This window comes from Tamandua tetradactyla, chromosome 15, assembly GCF_023851605.1.
Source record: "Tamandua tetradactyla isolate mTamTet1 chromosome 15, mTamTet1.pri, whole genome shotgun sequence".
Taxonomy (NCBI): domain Eukaryota; kingdom Metazoa; phylum Chordata; class Mammalia; order Pilosa; family Myrmecophagidae; genus Tamandua; species Tamandua tetradactyla.
The window spans coordinates 27,694,707-27,713,219 of record NC_135341.1 but is presented as its reverse complement, the minus strand read 5'-3'; the positions used below and the strand labels follow the sequence as shown (position 1 = coordinate 27,713,219).

Genomic DNA, 18,513 nt, shown 5'->3' with positions numbered 1-18,513 from the left:
GCATCCACATTGGAAAGGAAAATTAAAACTTTCACTATTTGCTGATGATATGATCCTATATTTAGAAGATCCTGAAAATTTATGATAAAGCTACTAGAGTTAATTAATGAGTTCAGCAAAATGGCAGGATAGAAGATTGATACGCAAAAATCAGTAGTATTTCCACACACTAGTATTAAGCTATATGAGGAAGAAATCAAGAAAAAAATTCCATTTATATTAGCAACTAAAGAATCAAATATCTAGGAATAAACTTAACCAAGGGTATAAAGGATCTTCATCGAGAAAACTACAAAATATTGCTGAAAGAAATTAAAGAAGGCCTAATAAATGGAAGGACATTCTGAGTTCACGGGTTGTAAAGCTAAATGCTGCTAAGATGTCAGTTGTACCCAAATTTACATATTTCATGAAATACCAATCAAAATTCTAGCAGCCTACTTTGTAGAAATGGAAAAGCTAATTATCAAATTTATTTGGTATGGTAAGGGGCCCCAAATAGCCAAATATATATCAAAATAGAAGAACAAAGTTGGAATATTTGCTTTCTGATTTAAAGCATATTACAAAGCCATGTTCTTCAAAACAGCATGGTACTGGCATAAAGATAGACATACTGATCAATTAAAAAGAATTGAGTGTTCAGAAGGAGACCCTCAGACCTATGGTCAGATTGATTTTTGAAAGGCTGCCAAATCTACTCAACTGCGTGTTAATAGTCTCTTTAAGAACTGGCACTGAGAGAACTGGATATCCATATCCCACAGAATGAAAGAGGACCCTTATCTGACATCCTATACAAAAATTACCTCAAAATGGATTAAAAACCTAAATATGAAATCCAGGACAATAAAACTCCTAGAAGAAAATGTAGGAAAACATCTTCAAAATACTGTGAAAGATGGTGGTTTTTTAGACCTTACACCAAAGCACAAGCAACAAAAGAAAAACTAAGTACATGGGACCTCTTCAAAATTGAATATTTTGTTCTTCAAAGGACTTTGTCAAAAGAGTGAAAAGGTAGCCTACTCAATGGAAGAAAATATTTGGAAACCACATATCTGATAAGTATCTAATATCCAGGACATATATGTATAAATTCTACAACTGAACAATAAAAAGACAAACAACCCAACTAAAAAGTGGGCAGAAGACTTGAATATTTTTCTCCAAAGAGGAAATACAAATGGCTAAAAAGCACATGAAAAGATACTCAATATCACCAGCTAATATGGCAATGCAAACCAAAACCACACTGATATATAATTTCACATGTACAAGAATGGCCACTATTAAACAGGAAACTACAAGTGTTGTAGAGGATATGGAGAAATAGAAAACTTATTCACTGCTAGTGAGAATGTAAAATGGTACAGTCACTGTGGAAGGCAGTTTGGTGGTTCCTCTTCCTGAGAAGAGGTGGTTTCTCTTCCATACAGAACTGCCATATGATCCGGTAAATCCACTACTAAGTATATACCCAGAATAACTGAAAGAAGGGATACAAACAGACATTTGTACAATAGTGTTCACAACGGCATTATCAGCAATTGCCAAAAGATGGAAACAACCCCAATGTCAACTGATGAACAGATAAACAAAATGTGGTATATACATATGATGGAGTATTATGCAGCAGTAAGAAGCATGTAATAACATGAACGAACCTTGAGGAGATTATATTGAGTCATACAGAAAAGGAAAGATATTATATTATCTCACTAATGTGAACTAATTATAATAAATAAACTCACAAAGTTAAAATCAAGAATATGGATTACCAGGAGATAGAATGAATATGGAGAATGGAAGGTGACATTAATTTGTACAGAATTTTTAATAAGGTTGATTCTAAATGTTTGGAAATGATAGAACTGATGGTAGCACATTATTGCGAGTGTATTTAACAGTGCTGAATTGTGAGGGTAATTGTGGTTGAAAGAGGGAAATTTAGGATTGTGTATGTCACTAGAACGAAAGGTAATAGATAAAGGTTATATATGGAACTATATAACACAGGGAACTCTGGTGGACAATGACTGTGATTAATAGTACAAATATAAAAATGTTCCTTTTATGAACTAGAACAAATGTATGTCACTATTAGAAGGAGTAAAGAATAGAGGGATATATGGGAAATATGTACCTATTGCAAACTATAGACTATAATTAATAGTAATATTTTAATATCGTTCATCAACAGTAACAAATGTACCACAGCAATGCTTGTGGTCTAATACTAGAGGGGGATAAAGGGTATAGGATGTTTGGCTTTTTATTTTTTTGAATAATAAAAATGTTCCAAAATCAATTGTGATTATGAGTGCAGAATTATTTGATGATACTGTGATCCACCGATTACATACTTTGGATAGATTTTATAGTGTGTGACTATATCTCAATAAAGCTGATTAAAAAAAAGAATATTTGAAAAGTAGGGAACCCAATCCATTATTATGAAGGACAGACGTGCCCAGAATAGGAAGAGGAGAAATTCAAATATATGTGACCTACTTAGGTAATGAGATTCCCATCTCCCCTCAAATATGATGGAACTCACATGGGACCCAGCAAGATAGTAACTTCAATAGAAAAAGGAAAGTCACTAAAATCTAGTGGCAAAAAACTAAAAAAAAAAAAAAAAAAAAAAAAAAAGTAAGGCTTATTTTCCACATCTCAATTGTCTTTTTTTAATTTTTAATTTTTTAAAAACATAACAACATATAAACACAAACATTCTTACCATATGATCATTCCACTCCTGGTATATAATCAGTAACTCACAGTATCATCACATAGTTGTATATTTATCACCATGATCATTTCTTAGACCATTTGCATCAATTCAGAAAAAGAAATAAAAAGAAAAAAAATTCATATATACCATACCCCTTAACCCCACCCTCTCATTGACTGCTAGTATTTCCATTTACCTAATTATTTTAGCCTTTGTTTCTCCTATTTTTTCTATACCCCTTACCACTCCCTTTCACTGGTCGCTAGCATTTGAATCTACTCAATTTATTTTAACATTTGTTCCCCCTATTATTTATTTATTCTTAATTCATATGTTTTACTCATCTGTCCATACCGTAGATAAAAGGAGCATGAGACACAAATTTTTCACAATCACACAGTCACATTGAGAAAGCTATATCATTATACAATCATCTTCAAGAAACATGGCTACTGGAACACAGCTCTACATTTTCAAGCACTTCCCTCCAGCCTCTCCATTACATCTTGAATAACAAGATGATATCTACTTAATGCATAAGAATAACCTCCAGGATAAACTCTCAACTCTGTTTCAAATCTCTCAGCCATTGACACTTTATTTTGTCTCATTTCTCTCTTCCCCCTTTTGGTCGAGAAGCCTATCCTTTGTGGGGATAAGTTTCAGATGAACAATCCCCAAGATTGAGGGCTCAGCATATTGATTTGGTTGTCCCCACTGCTTGCAAGAATATCAGGAATTCTCCACGTGGGGAAGTTGAGTTTTCCCCCTTTCTCCTCATTCCTCCAAGAGGACTTTGCAAATATGTGTTTATTCATTGTTCAAATCACCCTGGGATTTATCGGGGCATCACTCTGGACAAACCTACAAAATCTCATGTCCTACTCAAGGTTTCATGTACTTATGGTGTTCATGAAACCGTAAGTACAGTTATGTAACATAATAACTTATGTAACACAAGTACAGTGTTATTATACTGTCTATATAAGTTATATTAGGAAACACACTAGTCAAAATATAAATTTTGTACCAAATAAACATTTTTTGCTTTAGTCTCACACACGAGTTAATCAATTGTCTTTTGAGATCAATAAAAAAAAAATATTCAAAATACTCTACCTGCATCATATGCGCATTTTCAATTTTAGCTTCTTCCAATTTGGGCTGTAATTGAACAAGCTCCTTCTTCATTTCACCAACCTTGGAAACGAGCACAAAAAATAGGAATTAAATGTATGATAAAGTATTGGGGCTAAAGAACCTTAACTTTTTCTGCCAGTTCTTTGAATTATAAACTAAATTGGGAGTATGTGGCCAAAAATGACTATCTTCCTTGACTATATGACAGAGCAGTGGGAGGATGCAGTTGTCATAGTAGAAATGCAGATAGAAAAGAAGGTGGCAGCTCAAGGTATCTATGTTATTCTCTGTACACTGTATACAGTGCAAAGGTGAACCACTCAAACCTCAGGTGTTTGTATTGTACTAATGCTACTAAGTATTACTAGTATTCAACTTTTTAAAAAAAAACCCAATTTTTTTTTAACCATTGTTACAGTAAAAAGTCAACCTGGACTTTCTCTCAAAGTACAAAAATGATAGCTAAAAATAAAACAGGATATATTTGAGTCTATCTGATCTGGGCAACTCACTGAATTTCTCTAAAACTCTCTTTCCTCATCTGTAAAATGACAATCATGAGTGTCTACTTCACGGAATGTAATAAGGTATAATTGAAGAAATGCATGTAAAGGGTGGCAATAAGATATTTTCAGTAAACTATAGCTATCATTACTATTTCTTTTATCTTTTACTACATATATTACTTTTGCACAGCTCATAAAATTTACCTGAGATCCAGCGAAAGCTAATTTGTCAAGCCCATTTGTGTATCGTCGTTTTGCTTTCATGACTGCTTGTCGCTTCTGAGTCAAAAGCTGTCGAAATGAGGCAATCAGTTCAAGATAAGAAGTAGCAGTCACATAGTTATGCCGTCCTAACTCCTGCAAGAACCTAAAAGAGAGGCAGATTGCACATTTTACTATAAGTAATGAAGTTTCATAGAGGAGGAGGTAAATTCAATGTAATGTAAAAGAATAAAGATTAATTTCCATTTAGAAGCTGCTGAACATTTGAACTTTATCAAACTCTAGAATTCTACATATAACCACACCCTAATTTTTTGCCTGCAAAATGTCATTGTATTTAAAAATCACAAATCATCAAATGTATCTAAGACACATGTGGGAAAGATACATGCCCTTTTAGCATATTTTACGCTTTACACAAATATGTTGTGCACCAGTTGAATGGGATAAAGCCACAATTATACTATTACTACCCAGGCACTTGAAAGCAATGGACACAATAATGTTTCATGGTAACTATGTGGAGTAGAGCCCCCTGCTTGGTGACACTGTCCAAACTAAGCATGCAGGTTGGCTATTTGACCCTGGATAGGCAATGTATTAAGCACTTTGGCTATGCGCCTTTGAAATAAGGAGCTCAGAGATTAATTCAGGTAAAACAGACAATTTATGAGTATTCACAGCCTGTTAAACAGCTCCCCTTCTCTGAGAACTGCCATCCAGTGCCCCAGCAGCAATGTTTGTTCCCTAACCCAGAGCTTATTGAACCAGGCGTGGGCAGTGGACACAAATAAGGCTAAGTACATTTTATTTTCTGGAAATACAGAATAGGGAGCTTTCTGTCTCTGGAAATGCAGGAAGTAAACTTGAGAGCAGAGAGGCAGCCAGTTTCCCATATGCAATAGAAAATAAAAAAATCACTCTGAAAAGAGAAAGAAGCAAGCAGATGCCTAGAGAGAAGCAAGGATGAGAACACAGAAAAAGCATTTCTGGGTTTCTGGTGGTATGCAAGTGACTCCTACTTCTAGTCACTTATGAGATCCACCTGTATTCTTTTCTTTAAACTTTATGAGACATCCCTGTATCTATATAATAAATTCCCCCTTTCATTATAACTAGATTAAGTAGTGTCAAGGTCAGATTCATGTGTCAACTTGGCCAGGTGGTGGTACCTGTTTGTCTGGTTGGGCAAGTGCTGGCCTGTCTGTTGCTATGAGGACATTTCATAGAATTAAATCATGATCACGTTGGCTGCATCCACAGCTGATTCCATTTGTAATCAGCCAAGGGGAGTGTCTTCTTTAATGAGTGATGCTTAATCTAATCACTGGAAGCCTTTTAAGGAGGATTCAGAAGAGACAGTCTCTCTTTCTGCTTGGGCCAGAGAGCTCTCCTGTGGAGTTCGTCCAGACCTTCTATTGGAATCATCAGCTTCACAGCCTGCCCTTCAGATTTTGGACTCATTCCCATGGTTACGTGAGACAGTTTTATAAATTTTATATTTACGAATACTTCCTGTTGATTCTGTTTCTCTAGAGAACTCTAACTAATACAAGTAACTTTCTATAACTTGCCTGCTGAGAGCAATTATCAGATATCTTTCTAAATTATCAGGAAGATTTAGAAGACATACAAATCAGATTAAACTCTATACTTTCACAAAAACACGCTATTGTCATTTAAAATTTTATCTATATTAACCTTTCTGAAAGATCCATAATGGAGGTGTGAAAGTGTTTACAGATTGGAACTATCTCTTGTCGTTCAAGGTCAGTTAGCTCCAGTGTTTCTAAGAATTTCACAGCTACAAGTTCAAGAGCATCTTCAGGCCATGGCTAAAAAGAAAAAAGAAAAACAATATTAACTTTAAATTTAATTATTAAATTTAAAATAAGTAGTGCTCCTCCAACTATATAAATGAAGTATATTCCTATGGATGAAGAATTGGGGGTTGGTAAATTTAAAATCTAAGTGGGGAAAATAGAATTGGGGGGACTGAGATCACAAATACAACTATGAAAGATTTCCTTGAATTTAGATTAAACAATTTGCCTGAAAATTTTTTCCTTTATAGTAGACAGTATGCATGTCAAGATTAATTTTGTTTGGAATTTGGTCCTTTATCCTAGTGACATTCAAAGTTTTTTGATCAAGTACCCCATTAGCAAAAAATGTTTTCTGCATATAATGCCAGTGTACACATATGTATTAATAAATTATACTTGTGTGGAATTATTGTATTAATATATTTTAAACCTCAAAAGAGGCTTCTAAAGATATTAAGATCAAAATGTTTTACAATGCTAGATTAAATATCATATGAATTTACATATTATTAAAAACATTAAAAAGACTTGTCTTTGAGTTCTGATTGTTTTGTTTTTAATTGACCTGATAATCATGATAGTTTAATCTATCATGGCAGTTAGAATTTTCATGGATAAAGTGACTGTGCCTTCAAACAAATATCCAAAAGGTGGATATTTCCAGGACTGTTTAATTTAGAAGCTCAACCATGTCATCAGGGATCTAGGTTCTTTCCGTCTCTTTGCTCCACCATTCCGTGTACTTTACTGTCACCCTTGGCTTGTCCCATCATGGTGTCAAAATGATTGCTGCAACTATGTAACAAGATTGAGAGACAAAGAAGGCCCATTTTCCTACCGTAAGTCTCTTTTTATCATGAAGAATACTTTTCCCCAAATCTCCCCAGCAGTGCTTATCTTATTAGAACCCATTAGTTAAGGAATAGGACAAGCAAAGCTCTTCTATAAACCAAGCACTAGCCAAGGGAAAGGGAACACTATTATTGACTGATGGTAAAGTTCATGTGTCAACTCGGCCAGGTTATGTGTCCACTTGTTTTGTCAAGCAAGCACTGGTCTGATTGTCACTATGAGGATGTTTTGTGGAGTTAAATCATCAGTAGGTTGATTGCATCTGTGACTGATTACTTCTACAATCAACTGAGGAGACTGCCTTCAAAAATTAGAGAAGTCTCACCCAGTCAGTTGAAGGCTTTAAAGGGAAAAGTGATGATTTTAGCAGTCAGAAGAGAGAATTTCCATTTCTACTCCAGCCAGCCAGCTTTTCCTGGGGAATTCACTAAGAACCTTCATTGGAGTTTCCAGATTGCAGCCTGTCCTATGGAATTTGGACTTGCCCTTCCCTATAGCCACATGAGACAATTCTCATAAACATCTCATAATATTTATATATATCTCCTGCTGGTTCTGTTTGCCTAGAGAATCCTGACTAATACAGATAGGTAACCAATAGTATATCTCCCATATCAGGATAAACTAATATTGCAAAGCATATGTCCTGGGTATAAGATTTATTATTTAACAGTTGATGTAATTCATATTCCAAATAGCCTTCTAAAATTTTTTTTTGCCAACCTTTATCAGATCTTGTTAAATTTTCATTGTTTTTGCCTGATGACATGGCTGACAAAGAGCTCATGCTAGCTCAGACTAGTTTATACGATTCTCTTTCTGTCTATACCTTCAATTCCTACATTATCCCTTCAATATTTAGTTTATTGCAGGAATCTCTTAGGGTACTTGACATACAAATGGAGTAAGAATGCCAGTGTTAATGCATATGAAATATTTCATACAGAAACAATCTAATAATTACTTATACTCTGAATTGTTTTGGTACCTCTGGTAAATATACATCCTACTTGTCGACTAGCTATCTATCCAAAAAGTCAAGGCCTTTCTTCTGAGTGGGTGATAAATAGTGGTTTACACTCACTTCTGGAGTTTCAGAAGCTCAGGCCCCAAACAATCCTATCACCCCTCTGACACAGGCTCTCTCTCTCCAATGCTTCATTGTAAGAATAAAGTTTTTGTTATCCATTTCATCTCCCTTATCTTTTTTCAATTTTCAACTTCACCTTTTCCTAATATTCTCTTATAATAGAATTGTAAGATTCACAGTATGGAAAAAGGTATCCAAAAGTAGAATAGTATGTACAAGATTTCAAAAAGAAGAACTTATGATTGGGCAGGTTTTGTTTTCTGTTGTTGGCTAGTTAAGGGAAGCAATATTAAGATAAGGTACTTGAGGCAAAATTGATTCACACAGTTTTTATTGTAGCTCAAACACTAGAACATTCACTTGCTGAAATATCTGTGTAATACTCAAAAAGGCAAAACTTGTTTTTCAACCATGTAATTGATAACAAATAGGCTAAATAGAATAAAACAAATTAGTATCTGAAATTATTTTTAAAAATATTATCTGGAGTCAACCTCTTCCCCATATTCTATCGGGCATAAAACAATTCAGTAGGAGGCACCATGAACTATTGTTCTTAAGAATATCAATAACTGAAGGTCTTTCAGGGGCAGTGACAATTTGCCTGAAGGTTAAGTGAGGTGGTCATTTGCTACTGGCATAACAGAAATTGTTGACCAATTGCTCTTCTAGTTTTTTCCCCACTGCAATTATCCATCCCACAGCCTTCAAATATTTTTTTCCTAAAAAATAAATTAGCTAAAAATGTTAATGCCCCCACAATGTCTTTGGGATAAAATCTAATTCCTAGGTACACCTACAAACCCCTTTATAACCTGGCACCTATCCAATGCTCCAATTTCTCTCCAGCCACCCTCAATTGCCAATCACCTATACCAAACCATTCGCACTTGCCCTAATGAGTCGTGTTCTCTCTACCCTTCTGACTTTGCACACACTATCCCCTCTATATGACTGACACACCTTCATACTTCAGAGAGTCACTATTTTCATATGTACATCCTTTGCCTGCTAAGATTATGGCTCTTTTATATAACTGTGATTGCTGATTGTCTTTTCTGTCTTCTAGACTAGTGTGAGCGCCATGTGGGGATCATATCTTATCAGTCCCTGGTGCCAAAAGCTATGCCTGTCATTACTGTAAGTTATCATGAAACACTTGTTGAATATATATCAATGTAGCTTAAATGAAATTTCAGTAACTTCCAAAAGAGTTAGTTTCAAAACAAGAAAAAATTACAAACCTGAAACCAATCAATGGTACAGCAGTTGATGAGGGATGGAAATTGTCTCAGGCGATTCCGAAAAGCATCTCCAATGGGGCTAAAGGCCACTACAACATGAAGATTATCTTTGCAGCGGTTCACAAAGAAAGCAAACAAGGCTAAGGGACTGAGTTCATCATGTTTATTGCCAGCCTGGGCTACCGGGCGAACACCCTAAGGTATACCAGAAAATAAAAGCCTAATAAATAAAAAATTCACAAACTGATTGATTAATGGACATTGGAATCTTAAGAAGTTTTATTTTCCCCACTGTACATATCTTTTAAAATGTTTTTATATCAGTATATTGGCTTTAATACAGTTTGCACTTTGAGACCTCTTATAACTATAATTCTATGATTTAAAAATAACATCTGCCAAGATTTATTCCTCAGAGATAGTTTCAAAAAGTTCACCATGTATAAAGAGATTGTTCAACTCAACAACAAAAAGACAGCCAATCCAGTTACAAAATGGGAAAAAGACTTGAACAGACACCTCTCAGAAGAGGAAATACAAATGGCCAAAAGGCACATGAAGAGATGCTCAATGTCCCTGGCCATTAGAGAAATGCAAATCAAAACCACAATGAGATATCATCTCACACCCACCAGAATGGCCATTATCAACAAAACAGAAAATGACAAGTGCTGGAGAGGATGTGGAGAAAGAGGCACACTTATCCACTGTTGATGGGAATGTCAAATGGTGCAACCACTGTGGAAGGCAGTTTGGCGGTTCCTCAAAAAGCTGAATATAGAATTGCCATACGACCCAGCAATACCACTGCTAGGTATCTACTCAAAGGACTTAAGGGCAAAGACACAAACGGACATTTGCACACCAATGTTTATAGCAGCATTATTTACAATTGCAAAGAGATGGAAACAGCCAAAATGTCCATCAACAGACGAGTGGCTAAACAAACTGTGGTATATGCATACGATGGAATATTATGCAGCTTTAAGACAGGATAAACTTATGAAGCATGTAATAACATGGATGGACCTAGAGAACATTATGCTGAGTGAGACTAGCCAAAAACTAAAGGACAAATACTGCATGGTCCCACTGATGTGAACCGACATTAGAGAATAAACTTGGAATATGTCATTGGTAACAGAGACCATCAGGAGATAGAAATAGGGTAAGATAATGGGTAATTGGAGCTGAAGGGATACAGATGGTGCAACAGGACTGGATACAAAAACTCAGAAATGGACAGCACAATACTACCTAATTGTAATGTAATTATGTTAAAACACTGAATGAAGCTGCATCTGAGGTATAGATTTTTTAATTTTTAATTTTTAATTTTTTTATTTTTTTCTCTCTATTATCATTTTATTTCTTTTTCTGTTGTGTTTCTATTTCTTTTTCTAAATCGATGCAAATGTACTAAGAAATGATGAATATGCATCTATGTGATGATATTAAGAATTATTGATTGTATATGTAAAATGGAATGATTTCTAAATGTTGTGTTAGTTAATTTTTTTAATTAATAAAAAAATAATAATAAATAAATAATAGGGGGAACAAATGTTAAAATAAATTCAGTTTGAAAGGCTAGTGGTAAATGAAAGCAAGGGGTAAGGGGTATGGTATGTATAGTTTTTTTTTCTCTATTATCATTTTATTTCTTTTTCTGTTGTCTTTTTATTTCTTTTTCTAAATCAATGCAAATGTACTAAGAAATGATGAATATGCAACTATGTGATGATATTAAGAATTACTGATTGTATATGTAGAATGGAATGATATCTTAATGTTTTGTTTGTTAATTTTTTTTAATTAATAAAAAAGTTAAAAAAAAAGTTCACCATGATATAGCTACAGGAATATAATTCAACATTATTTTTATTTTCATTTTTAAAATTTTGCTTTTTATTATAAACAATTTCAAACATACCGAGAAAAATTTAGAACAGTTTGAATAACTCCCACACATCCTTCACCAAGATGTAACAATTCTTAACATTTGCTATATTTTCTCACAACGTTATTTTTAAAAGAAAAAATGGAAACAACGGAAATGTCCATTAGTAAGGGACTGTTAAAACATTATAAAGCATCTGTACATTAGAATTTTACACAACTGTTAAATATAATGAGGCATATCTATGTATGTGATATGGGAAGATTGGCAAGATAAAATAAGTGAAAAAAAAAACCCAAGTAATATAACAATATGTGTAATATGATCCTTTTCTAAACTGAAAATACGTACAGATGCTTGTGTGTGAGCACACATACATTTACATGGAAGCAGTCACAAAGGACTGTTAATAGTGGTTAGTTTTCATGAAATGAACTTTACAAGAGTAGGAAGAAAGCTTTCATTTTTCATGGACATCCTATCTTTTCTTGAAAAGTTTTTATGTTCCTAAACTATTTGAATTCTCTAACTTTATTCTTATAGTATTTATATATGTAAATACTATAGTAGTAGTAAGATTAAGGGTCATTTTTAATTTCCTATCTCTGTACATCTCCATATAAGAAAGGCATCTTATTTCAAGTTAGGCGCCATAGCGCTGGACTCAAACTTCCAGAGTTCGAGTCCCTGCTTGTCACTTATTACCTATGTGACCTTGGGGCAATTCATTTAATCTTTCTGTAACTTAGTTTCCTCCTCTTTAAAACCAGAAAGAGAGCATGTACATGTGGGGGTTCTTGAGGGATCAAATGAATTATTTTGTGTGAACACTTAAAATAGTTCCTTAAAAAAGTGCTCAGGACCAGTTAGCTTTTTTTTTCCCAGTTAGCTTTTATTTTAAATCCTACATTTCTCTTTCTTCAGAGCACAAATAGCTTAAGAGTCACTATATAATATATAAACAGACAAAATATTTTTCAATAGCAAATATAGGATGCAGTCACAATGACCATGTAATTTCAGTTGTTACAGTGATTTCTAAGACAATTCCCTACTAAAGATATGTTCTGTCTTAAACGATAGCTATGTTAAGGAGAAACCGTAAATTGACTCTCTGTATATACATTCTGGCAGTAGTTCTCAAATTGTGATTATTGTGATCTGTGTCAGTTCATGGACTTATGTTTAGATGATCTACAGTATTAAGTTTGAGATAAGTCTGGTACATTCAAATAGAGCAGGTCAATATATAGCCAGGATGATGATATAAATATAGGCCTTATTTACAAAGAAAAATAATTGAAGCTTCTAGAGTGGATGTTGAGCTGCCTGTGAGTGAGAGTAATATAGATATATATTATATGAATATATAATGTATTATATGTAACATATAATATATTAAACACACACACAAGACACTTTGGAAGCAAGGCCAATCCTGGGATGGAAGAAAAAAACAGTAGTTACTGTAGGAATAAACAGGGATATAGGAATCAAACATAGAGAAATGTCATGGCAGTCAAGGGAAAGCAGAGTTTAAAGAAGGAATGATGAGAATTATGTCAAATATGAAGAGGAATTTTTTAAAAAGAAAGAAAAACTGAGAATAGATTACCAAATGTGGTAAGTATGAAGTCACTACTTTATCCACAAAAGACATTCCAGTAATTTAATTCTACAAGGAGCACAAGCGGGACGGTAGAAAAGGGGGTCTAGAAATGGAGTTTTGAGGCTGGAGCTCTGATGCTGAAGTCAGAAAGATGGGCTGGGTCTAAAAAAGGACCCCTGGGCTGTGCTAGGGCCAAGGTGTAAAGGTCAGTTACCAAGAGTGATAAAATCAAGAGTAAAATCTTTGTCAAAGGGATGAAAAAGCCAAGTTCAGGACAGTGATCTCAAAAGTGGGATGCACAGGATTGTATGTTGAGTGTAAAAAGAAAATAATAGAACTTCTACTCTTAATATCTTTCAAATTTTAAAAAAAATCAGTATAAAGCAAGAAGAAGCAGGGATGCATTTCAGTACTCCTGAGTTCTGACCACAGCTATTTCCTTGTGCATAAATTAATATGGCATTTCTAGGCCTGGGTGGGATTGAAAGAAAAAAAGCCCTGAAAGCCACTGTTGGATCATACTATAACGCAGAGGAAGTGAAGCAACAGAAAAGTTTAGTAGCAAAGTGATGGGAAGAAAAGATAGACAATAGCTAAAGTAAGCAGCAAAGCCTAACAAAGTTTAGGAAACGAGATTCTCCAAATTGAGTATTCCATGGGTGGGGAGTATGGGGAGGCCAACAGATTGGGTGAAATTACCATTCTCTAGCAGCCTTGTTCACATCACTGACATCTCCAAAATTAAAGCTGAAAAGTTGGAGCCCCTTTTTTTTTTCTTTCCTCCTTCCCCACCCCTGGTAATGTGCTATTGAGTGAGGGCTTTCTAAGTGTCAGGCACTATATAAGGGCTTTATTTCATTTGTTTTTGGGACCTCACAGCAATTCTCCACGAGAAGAACTATTTTCTGTACTCCCATTCGACAGAAGAGAAAAACAGTGTGTTAAACTACCATGATGAATCCATTTCACTCCAGATGCAATGACTGAAAGCTAGGAATGAAGCATCTAGGTGTGAATGATATTTTCTGCATATAAAAGTACTTCTGGTCATGAGAAAGGGGGAAATTACTAGTAGAGATCTTGGGTGGGAAGGTCTTAAAGGTAGGGATCAAATGACCAGACATTTGACAACGATGGCCCTTTCACAACGGTTATTTTTTCAATTAAATCACAAAGCATGACTCTCAGATGTATCAAACCATAAGACAAGTACATTAAAATAAAGAGTTTTGATAAAAGCTATGTTTTCCTGTATTGATGTAACACTAAAGCATGATTTTAAAATTTCTAAGCATTCCATGAAACATATGAAATAAGATCAAACAGATGAAACAAACTGTCATCATTACAAAAAACAACTGTAAAAGAAAAATTGCATCACAACTAAGGTAGAGGCAATTTAAAATTCACCAAAAAATAATGTATTAAAATAGTATACTTAAAATTTTTAATTTCCAAATCCTCTTCACAAGCCATATTTATCCTCAAGAAAAAGTTTCAAGAAATTTCCTGTGCTGGAGCAGCACTCCCTAAAAAGAATTTTACCTCCATCACTTCTTGTTTTTCATCTGCTGCAAAAATGTTAGGCACTTCTCCGGTATTGAGTACACTGTCAATGTCCTCTAGAAAAGCTTCCTCTTTAATCTGAGTGTCAGTGATTAGAAAGACTGTTTTCTGGCCCCTCATGCCCGCATTCCTTAAGAGAACCTGAAAATTAAAAATGCACTTGTAAGCAGAATGTGGTGGACATCTGTTGTTTTTGCTTTCCTTCCCTTTCCTCTTGTTTTGGTAAGACCACTTTGATTTTAGGGTAGCATCTCTCCCCACCCCTAGTGGGGCTGTCAGTCAAGGGGCTGTCTTTCTCCCATCCCATCAGTGGACACAGGAAATTTCTTGAAACTTTTTCTTGAGGATAAATATGGCTTGTGATCAGCTCCCCCAGGTCCTCAGAGTCTTTGATTCAGAAGAGGGTCCGGCAAGGCCGGATCATAGCCTTACCGCAGGAACTGAGATGGGTTTAAAAACAAAAAGTGTCCTTGTTGTTCTGAGATAAAGGATATAATGGCCAGTAATCTAGAACTACCAGGGGCCATCGGCACTGCCCCATGGAAAGAGACTGCTCAAGAATGAAGCCAAATAGAGGAGAACAGAACAAGGGGTGGGAAAGGGTAATTACTGAGGACATAATCTGAGCCCCAAATTCGGCCATGTCTAAAGTTTCTCTACTTCCGGACTCTTTAGACATGTTAATCAATAACTCACTCTTTTGTTTAAACTTGTGTGAGCTTTTTTTTTTGGTCAACCACCACCAAACATTCCCAACTAGTAGAAGGATATGAACGCGGTGGTGTGCTTCAGCCGGCTTGTACCAGCTCACTAGGTCCAGTTCTTAAAATTTCAGGAAATTGTGAGGAAGTTAAACACAGTCAACATTAAAAATTAAATTATATGAACTTACGATTAAATAAATTACATTAGAATCAAAGGTGCCAAATACTCAAGACTCATCACTTCCTAGTTATCTTATTACTACTACCCATGTTCTGGAGGTTTATATCTATTGTATCTTTACAGTAAAATACCATGTAATGGTATTCTAATGCACCTCTCTTTCCAACTCTGTGTTCAGTGATGTCCTATTGGCAGCTTTAAATCAGCCATGGTGGAATTATTTACACTAAAGAAATAGGCAAATGCTGCAAATCAGAATGTTTTACCTCCCAGAGAGGTGGTTGTTAACATTTGCCAGTATACCATTGAATATAATCCATAAGAAAATTGCATTATAATTTATGCAAGTGATTTTTAAAATAAACTTCTAACTCTATTGTAAAATCACATTTAAAATAATTAAATATTCAATATAACTAATATTTTCATTCAATAAAATAAATTTCTATATTGTAGAAACCTATTCTATTTACATTAAAGCCATCCACCAGTATGTAGGCTATTTTGATCCTAAAAATAATTTTCCATCACCCAAACTAGGGAAGCAGGTTTTTAAAAGAAGTATTATATCAAATTATGACATATTTATTGTTATTAATATTATATCAAAATATCATAGAAATATATAAGTAAACAGATTCAACTTATTGCCAAAAGCATCAATATATTTAAAAGTCATTCAAGCATACTATATGGGAAACTACTTAAAAACAGGAAAAGAAAAGAGAATCAACTATTTCAAAACACTAATTAAATGCTGGGCACATTGCATACTTATATATTTAATAATAATAAATACATAAAATATTATGGTATTTTTACATTTGAAACAGATGGTCCTACCCAAATATTACAGATTAAAAAAACAGAGCACAGAAAGATTCAGTAATTTGCCCAAGATAATATAGCTAAGAAGTTTTGCAAAGCAAGAATCAAAATTGAATCTGTCAGAGTTCATAGTCCATGTTCTTTCTACTACAGTATGTTGTTTTATAAGTCTATTATTTCATTTGGTAGTAAATTTTCCTCTAAAACATAAGAAGAAACAGAAACAATGTAAATGTAATTTTTCCTTCCATTCCTCAGCAGACCTCTTAGTTATCAGCTTGGATTCTACCATCCCCACTAGCAAGGGGTCAAGAAAAGCCCATTTCTCTATGATAACTTTTAGAATGTGGAAATTTAGAATGTGAAAGTCAGTGAATATGAAAGAAGTCTAGAAATATCAGGTCCTTCTTCTTTATTCACTTTGGAGTTTCTCTCTCCTGGGTCCTGTAGAGCCCTAGGTATATGAAGATAAGCTTCTAGGTATGCACTCCAATATTTTATTGGCTATGGGAAAGCAACAGAGCGCCAAAGAAGCATTAGGATTTGACAACATTAATGACATCATTATCATCCTTATCGTGGGGTCCATTCTTAACAGTCTGCTAGAAAACATACATTTATCTTAAATAAGGCTCCCTGAACTAAAAGAATCAGCAGGGGTGGTTATAGTGCGGTGGGTAAGACGTGAGTTAGAAACCCATGCTCTGCTTTGAATAGCTTCAATCAGCCTCAGCTTCCTCATCAGTAAACATGGAGTTAACAAAACCTACCACATTGGATTGTTGTATCTATAGAAAGAGATCATGTATGCAAAGTAGTAGGTCAGTGCTCAGCACACATGGTAGGTGCTCTATGGATAGTATTATTATCACATATGTATTCCGTACACAGCTACATAGGCTGGCTCCTCCTTCACAGATAAAAGAACGCACTGATTGATATTATTTTACACACTAGGTTTCTTCATAATTTTACCTTCAAATCCTCTCTCCATTCATTCATACCATAGGTCTTAGAAATTTCTGGTTGGAAAATCTGCATTTTTGCCATGGATGTAGCCAGACGAGTTAAAGACTGACGACCACTTCCTCCAAATCCAACAAGCAAAGCATTTCCACCAGACTGCTTTAGAATTCGACATATTCGTGATAAATGTTCCAGCACATACCTACCACAAAATAATGTTCTTATTATATAACACATAACTACTGTTTCACTTTCCTAGAAGGATACAACTTTGCTGTCTCATCTCTTACTATCCCAGTTGTAAAGACCTTGTCATCAAAAAGTGTGAGTTTTCAAAAGCAGTTACAATTGGATTATTTGATAAAAAGGAAAAGTAATTAAATTACAAATTCAGGAAATGCAATCCACAAATTATATCAATCAGATTTTCTATAAAATTATAATTAAACAAAATAAAAATTAATTGCTTATACTGGCAGTATATTATTATTGATTTATTAAATATATCTCAATCTCAACATTAGAATTTCTATGTGGGAAATAGAAAATTACAATTATTTACAAAATAACAAACTCAGAAAAGACACTCAGTCTCGCTAGTAATTAGGGAAACTAAAATTAAAACCAGCAGATAAACACCTAGGGTAGTATATAAGATTCTACAAAGGTTCCATACACTAGGGTAACTTTACAGAAACCTATAACCTCCAGATGGGTCCCTGGACCAAATAAGTTCTGAAACCTAGAGGGCTCAGACTCTCTAGAACATCAGCTAGTTCCATTCCCCTACCTCATATTATTGACAGCCCCTTCCAACATGAAAAAGGTAGAATGGCCATAGCCCAAATACCCCTAAAGAGTAGGAAAGAAAGATCAAAGGTGATAGTGGAGTTATACAGACAGGGTAGGGTTTAACAAAGTAATATGATTGCTGAATCATTAAATTGATATTGCTTTTAGTCTCAGTATCTTAGAACAGCTAGGAGTAAAAACCTAAAATTGTGGGATTGTAACCCATACCAAACCCTGAAATCTGTTCTATAACTAATTGATGTGCTGTTCTTTGAAATTTGTTGTTTTTTGTATATGTGGTATTTTTCACAAAAAAGGAAAAAAAAAAGTCAATGGTGATGATAAAAAAA

General features: G+C 34.5%; 1 protein-coding gene across 7 annotated transcripts in view; it reads right to left on the bottom strand.

Annotated features, from left to right (window-relative positions):
• The window catches only part of DNAH12 (dynein axonemal heavy chain 12), a 313,559-nt gene that overhangs the window by 101,557 nt on the left and 193,489 nt on the right, over window positions 1-18,513 (bottom strand). For all 7 annotated transcript variants that reach the window (XR_013162717.1, XM_077128914.1, XM_077128917.1 and 4 more), the window contains 6 exons: window positions 17,381-17,573; window positions 14,672-14,833; window positions 9,618-9,812; window positions 6,307-6,440; window positions 4,588-4,750; window positions 3,857-3,937 (listed from right to left, as the gene is read on the bottom strand). Coding sequence is in view for 6 of the 7 variants with exons in the window: in XM_077128914.1 (XP_076985029.1) it covers window positions 3,857-3,937; window positions 4,588-4,750; window positions 6,307-6,440; window positions 9,618-9,812; window positions 14,672-14,833; window positions 17,381-17,573 (928 nt within the window). In the remaining variant the exon portion in view is untranslated. The remainder of the gene's footprint in view (window positions 1-3,856; window positions 3,938-4,587; window positions 4,751-6,306; window positions 6,441-9,617; window positions 9,813-14,671; window positions 14,834-17,380; window positions 17,574-18,513) is intronic.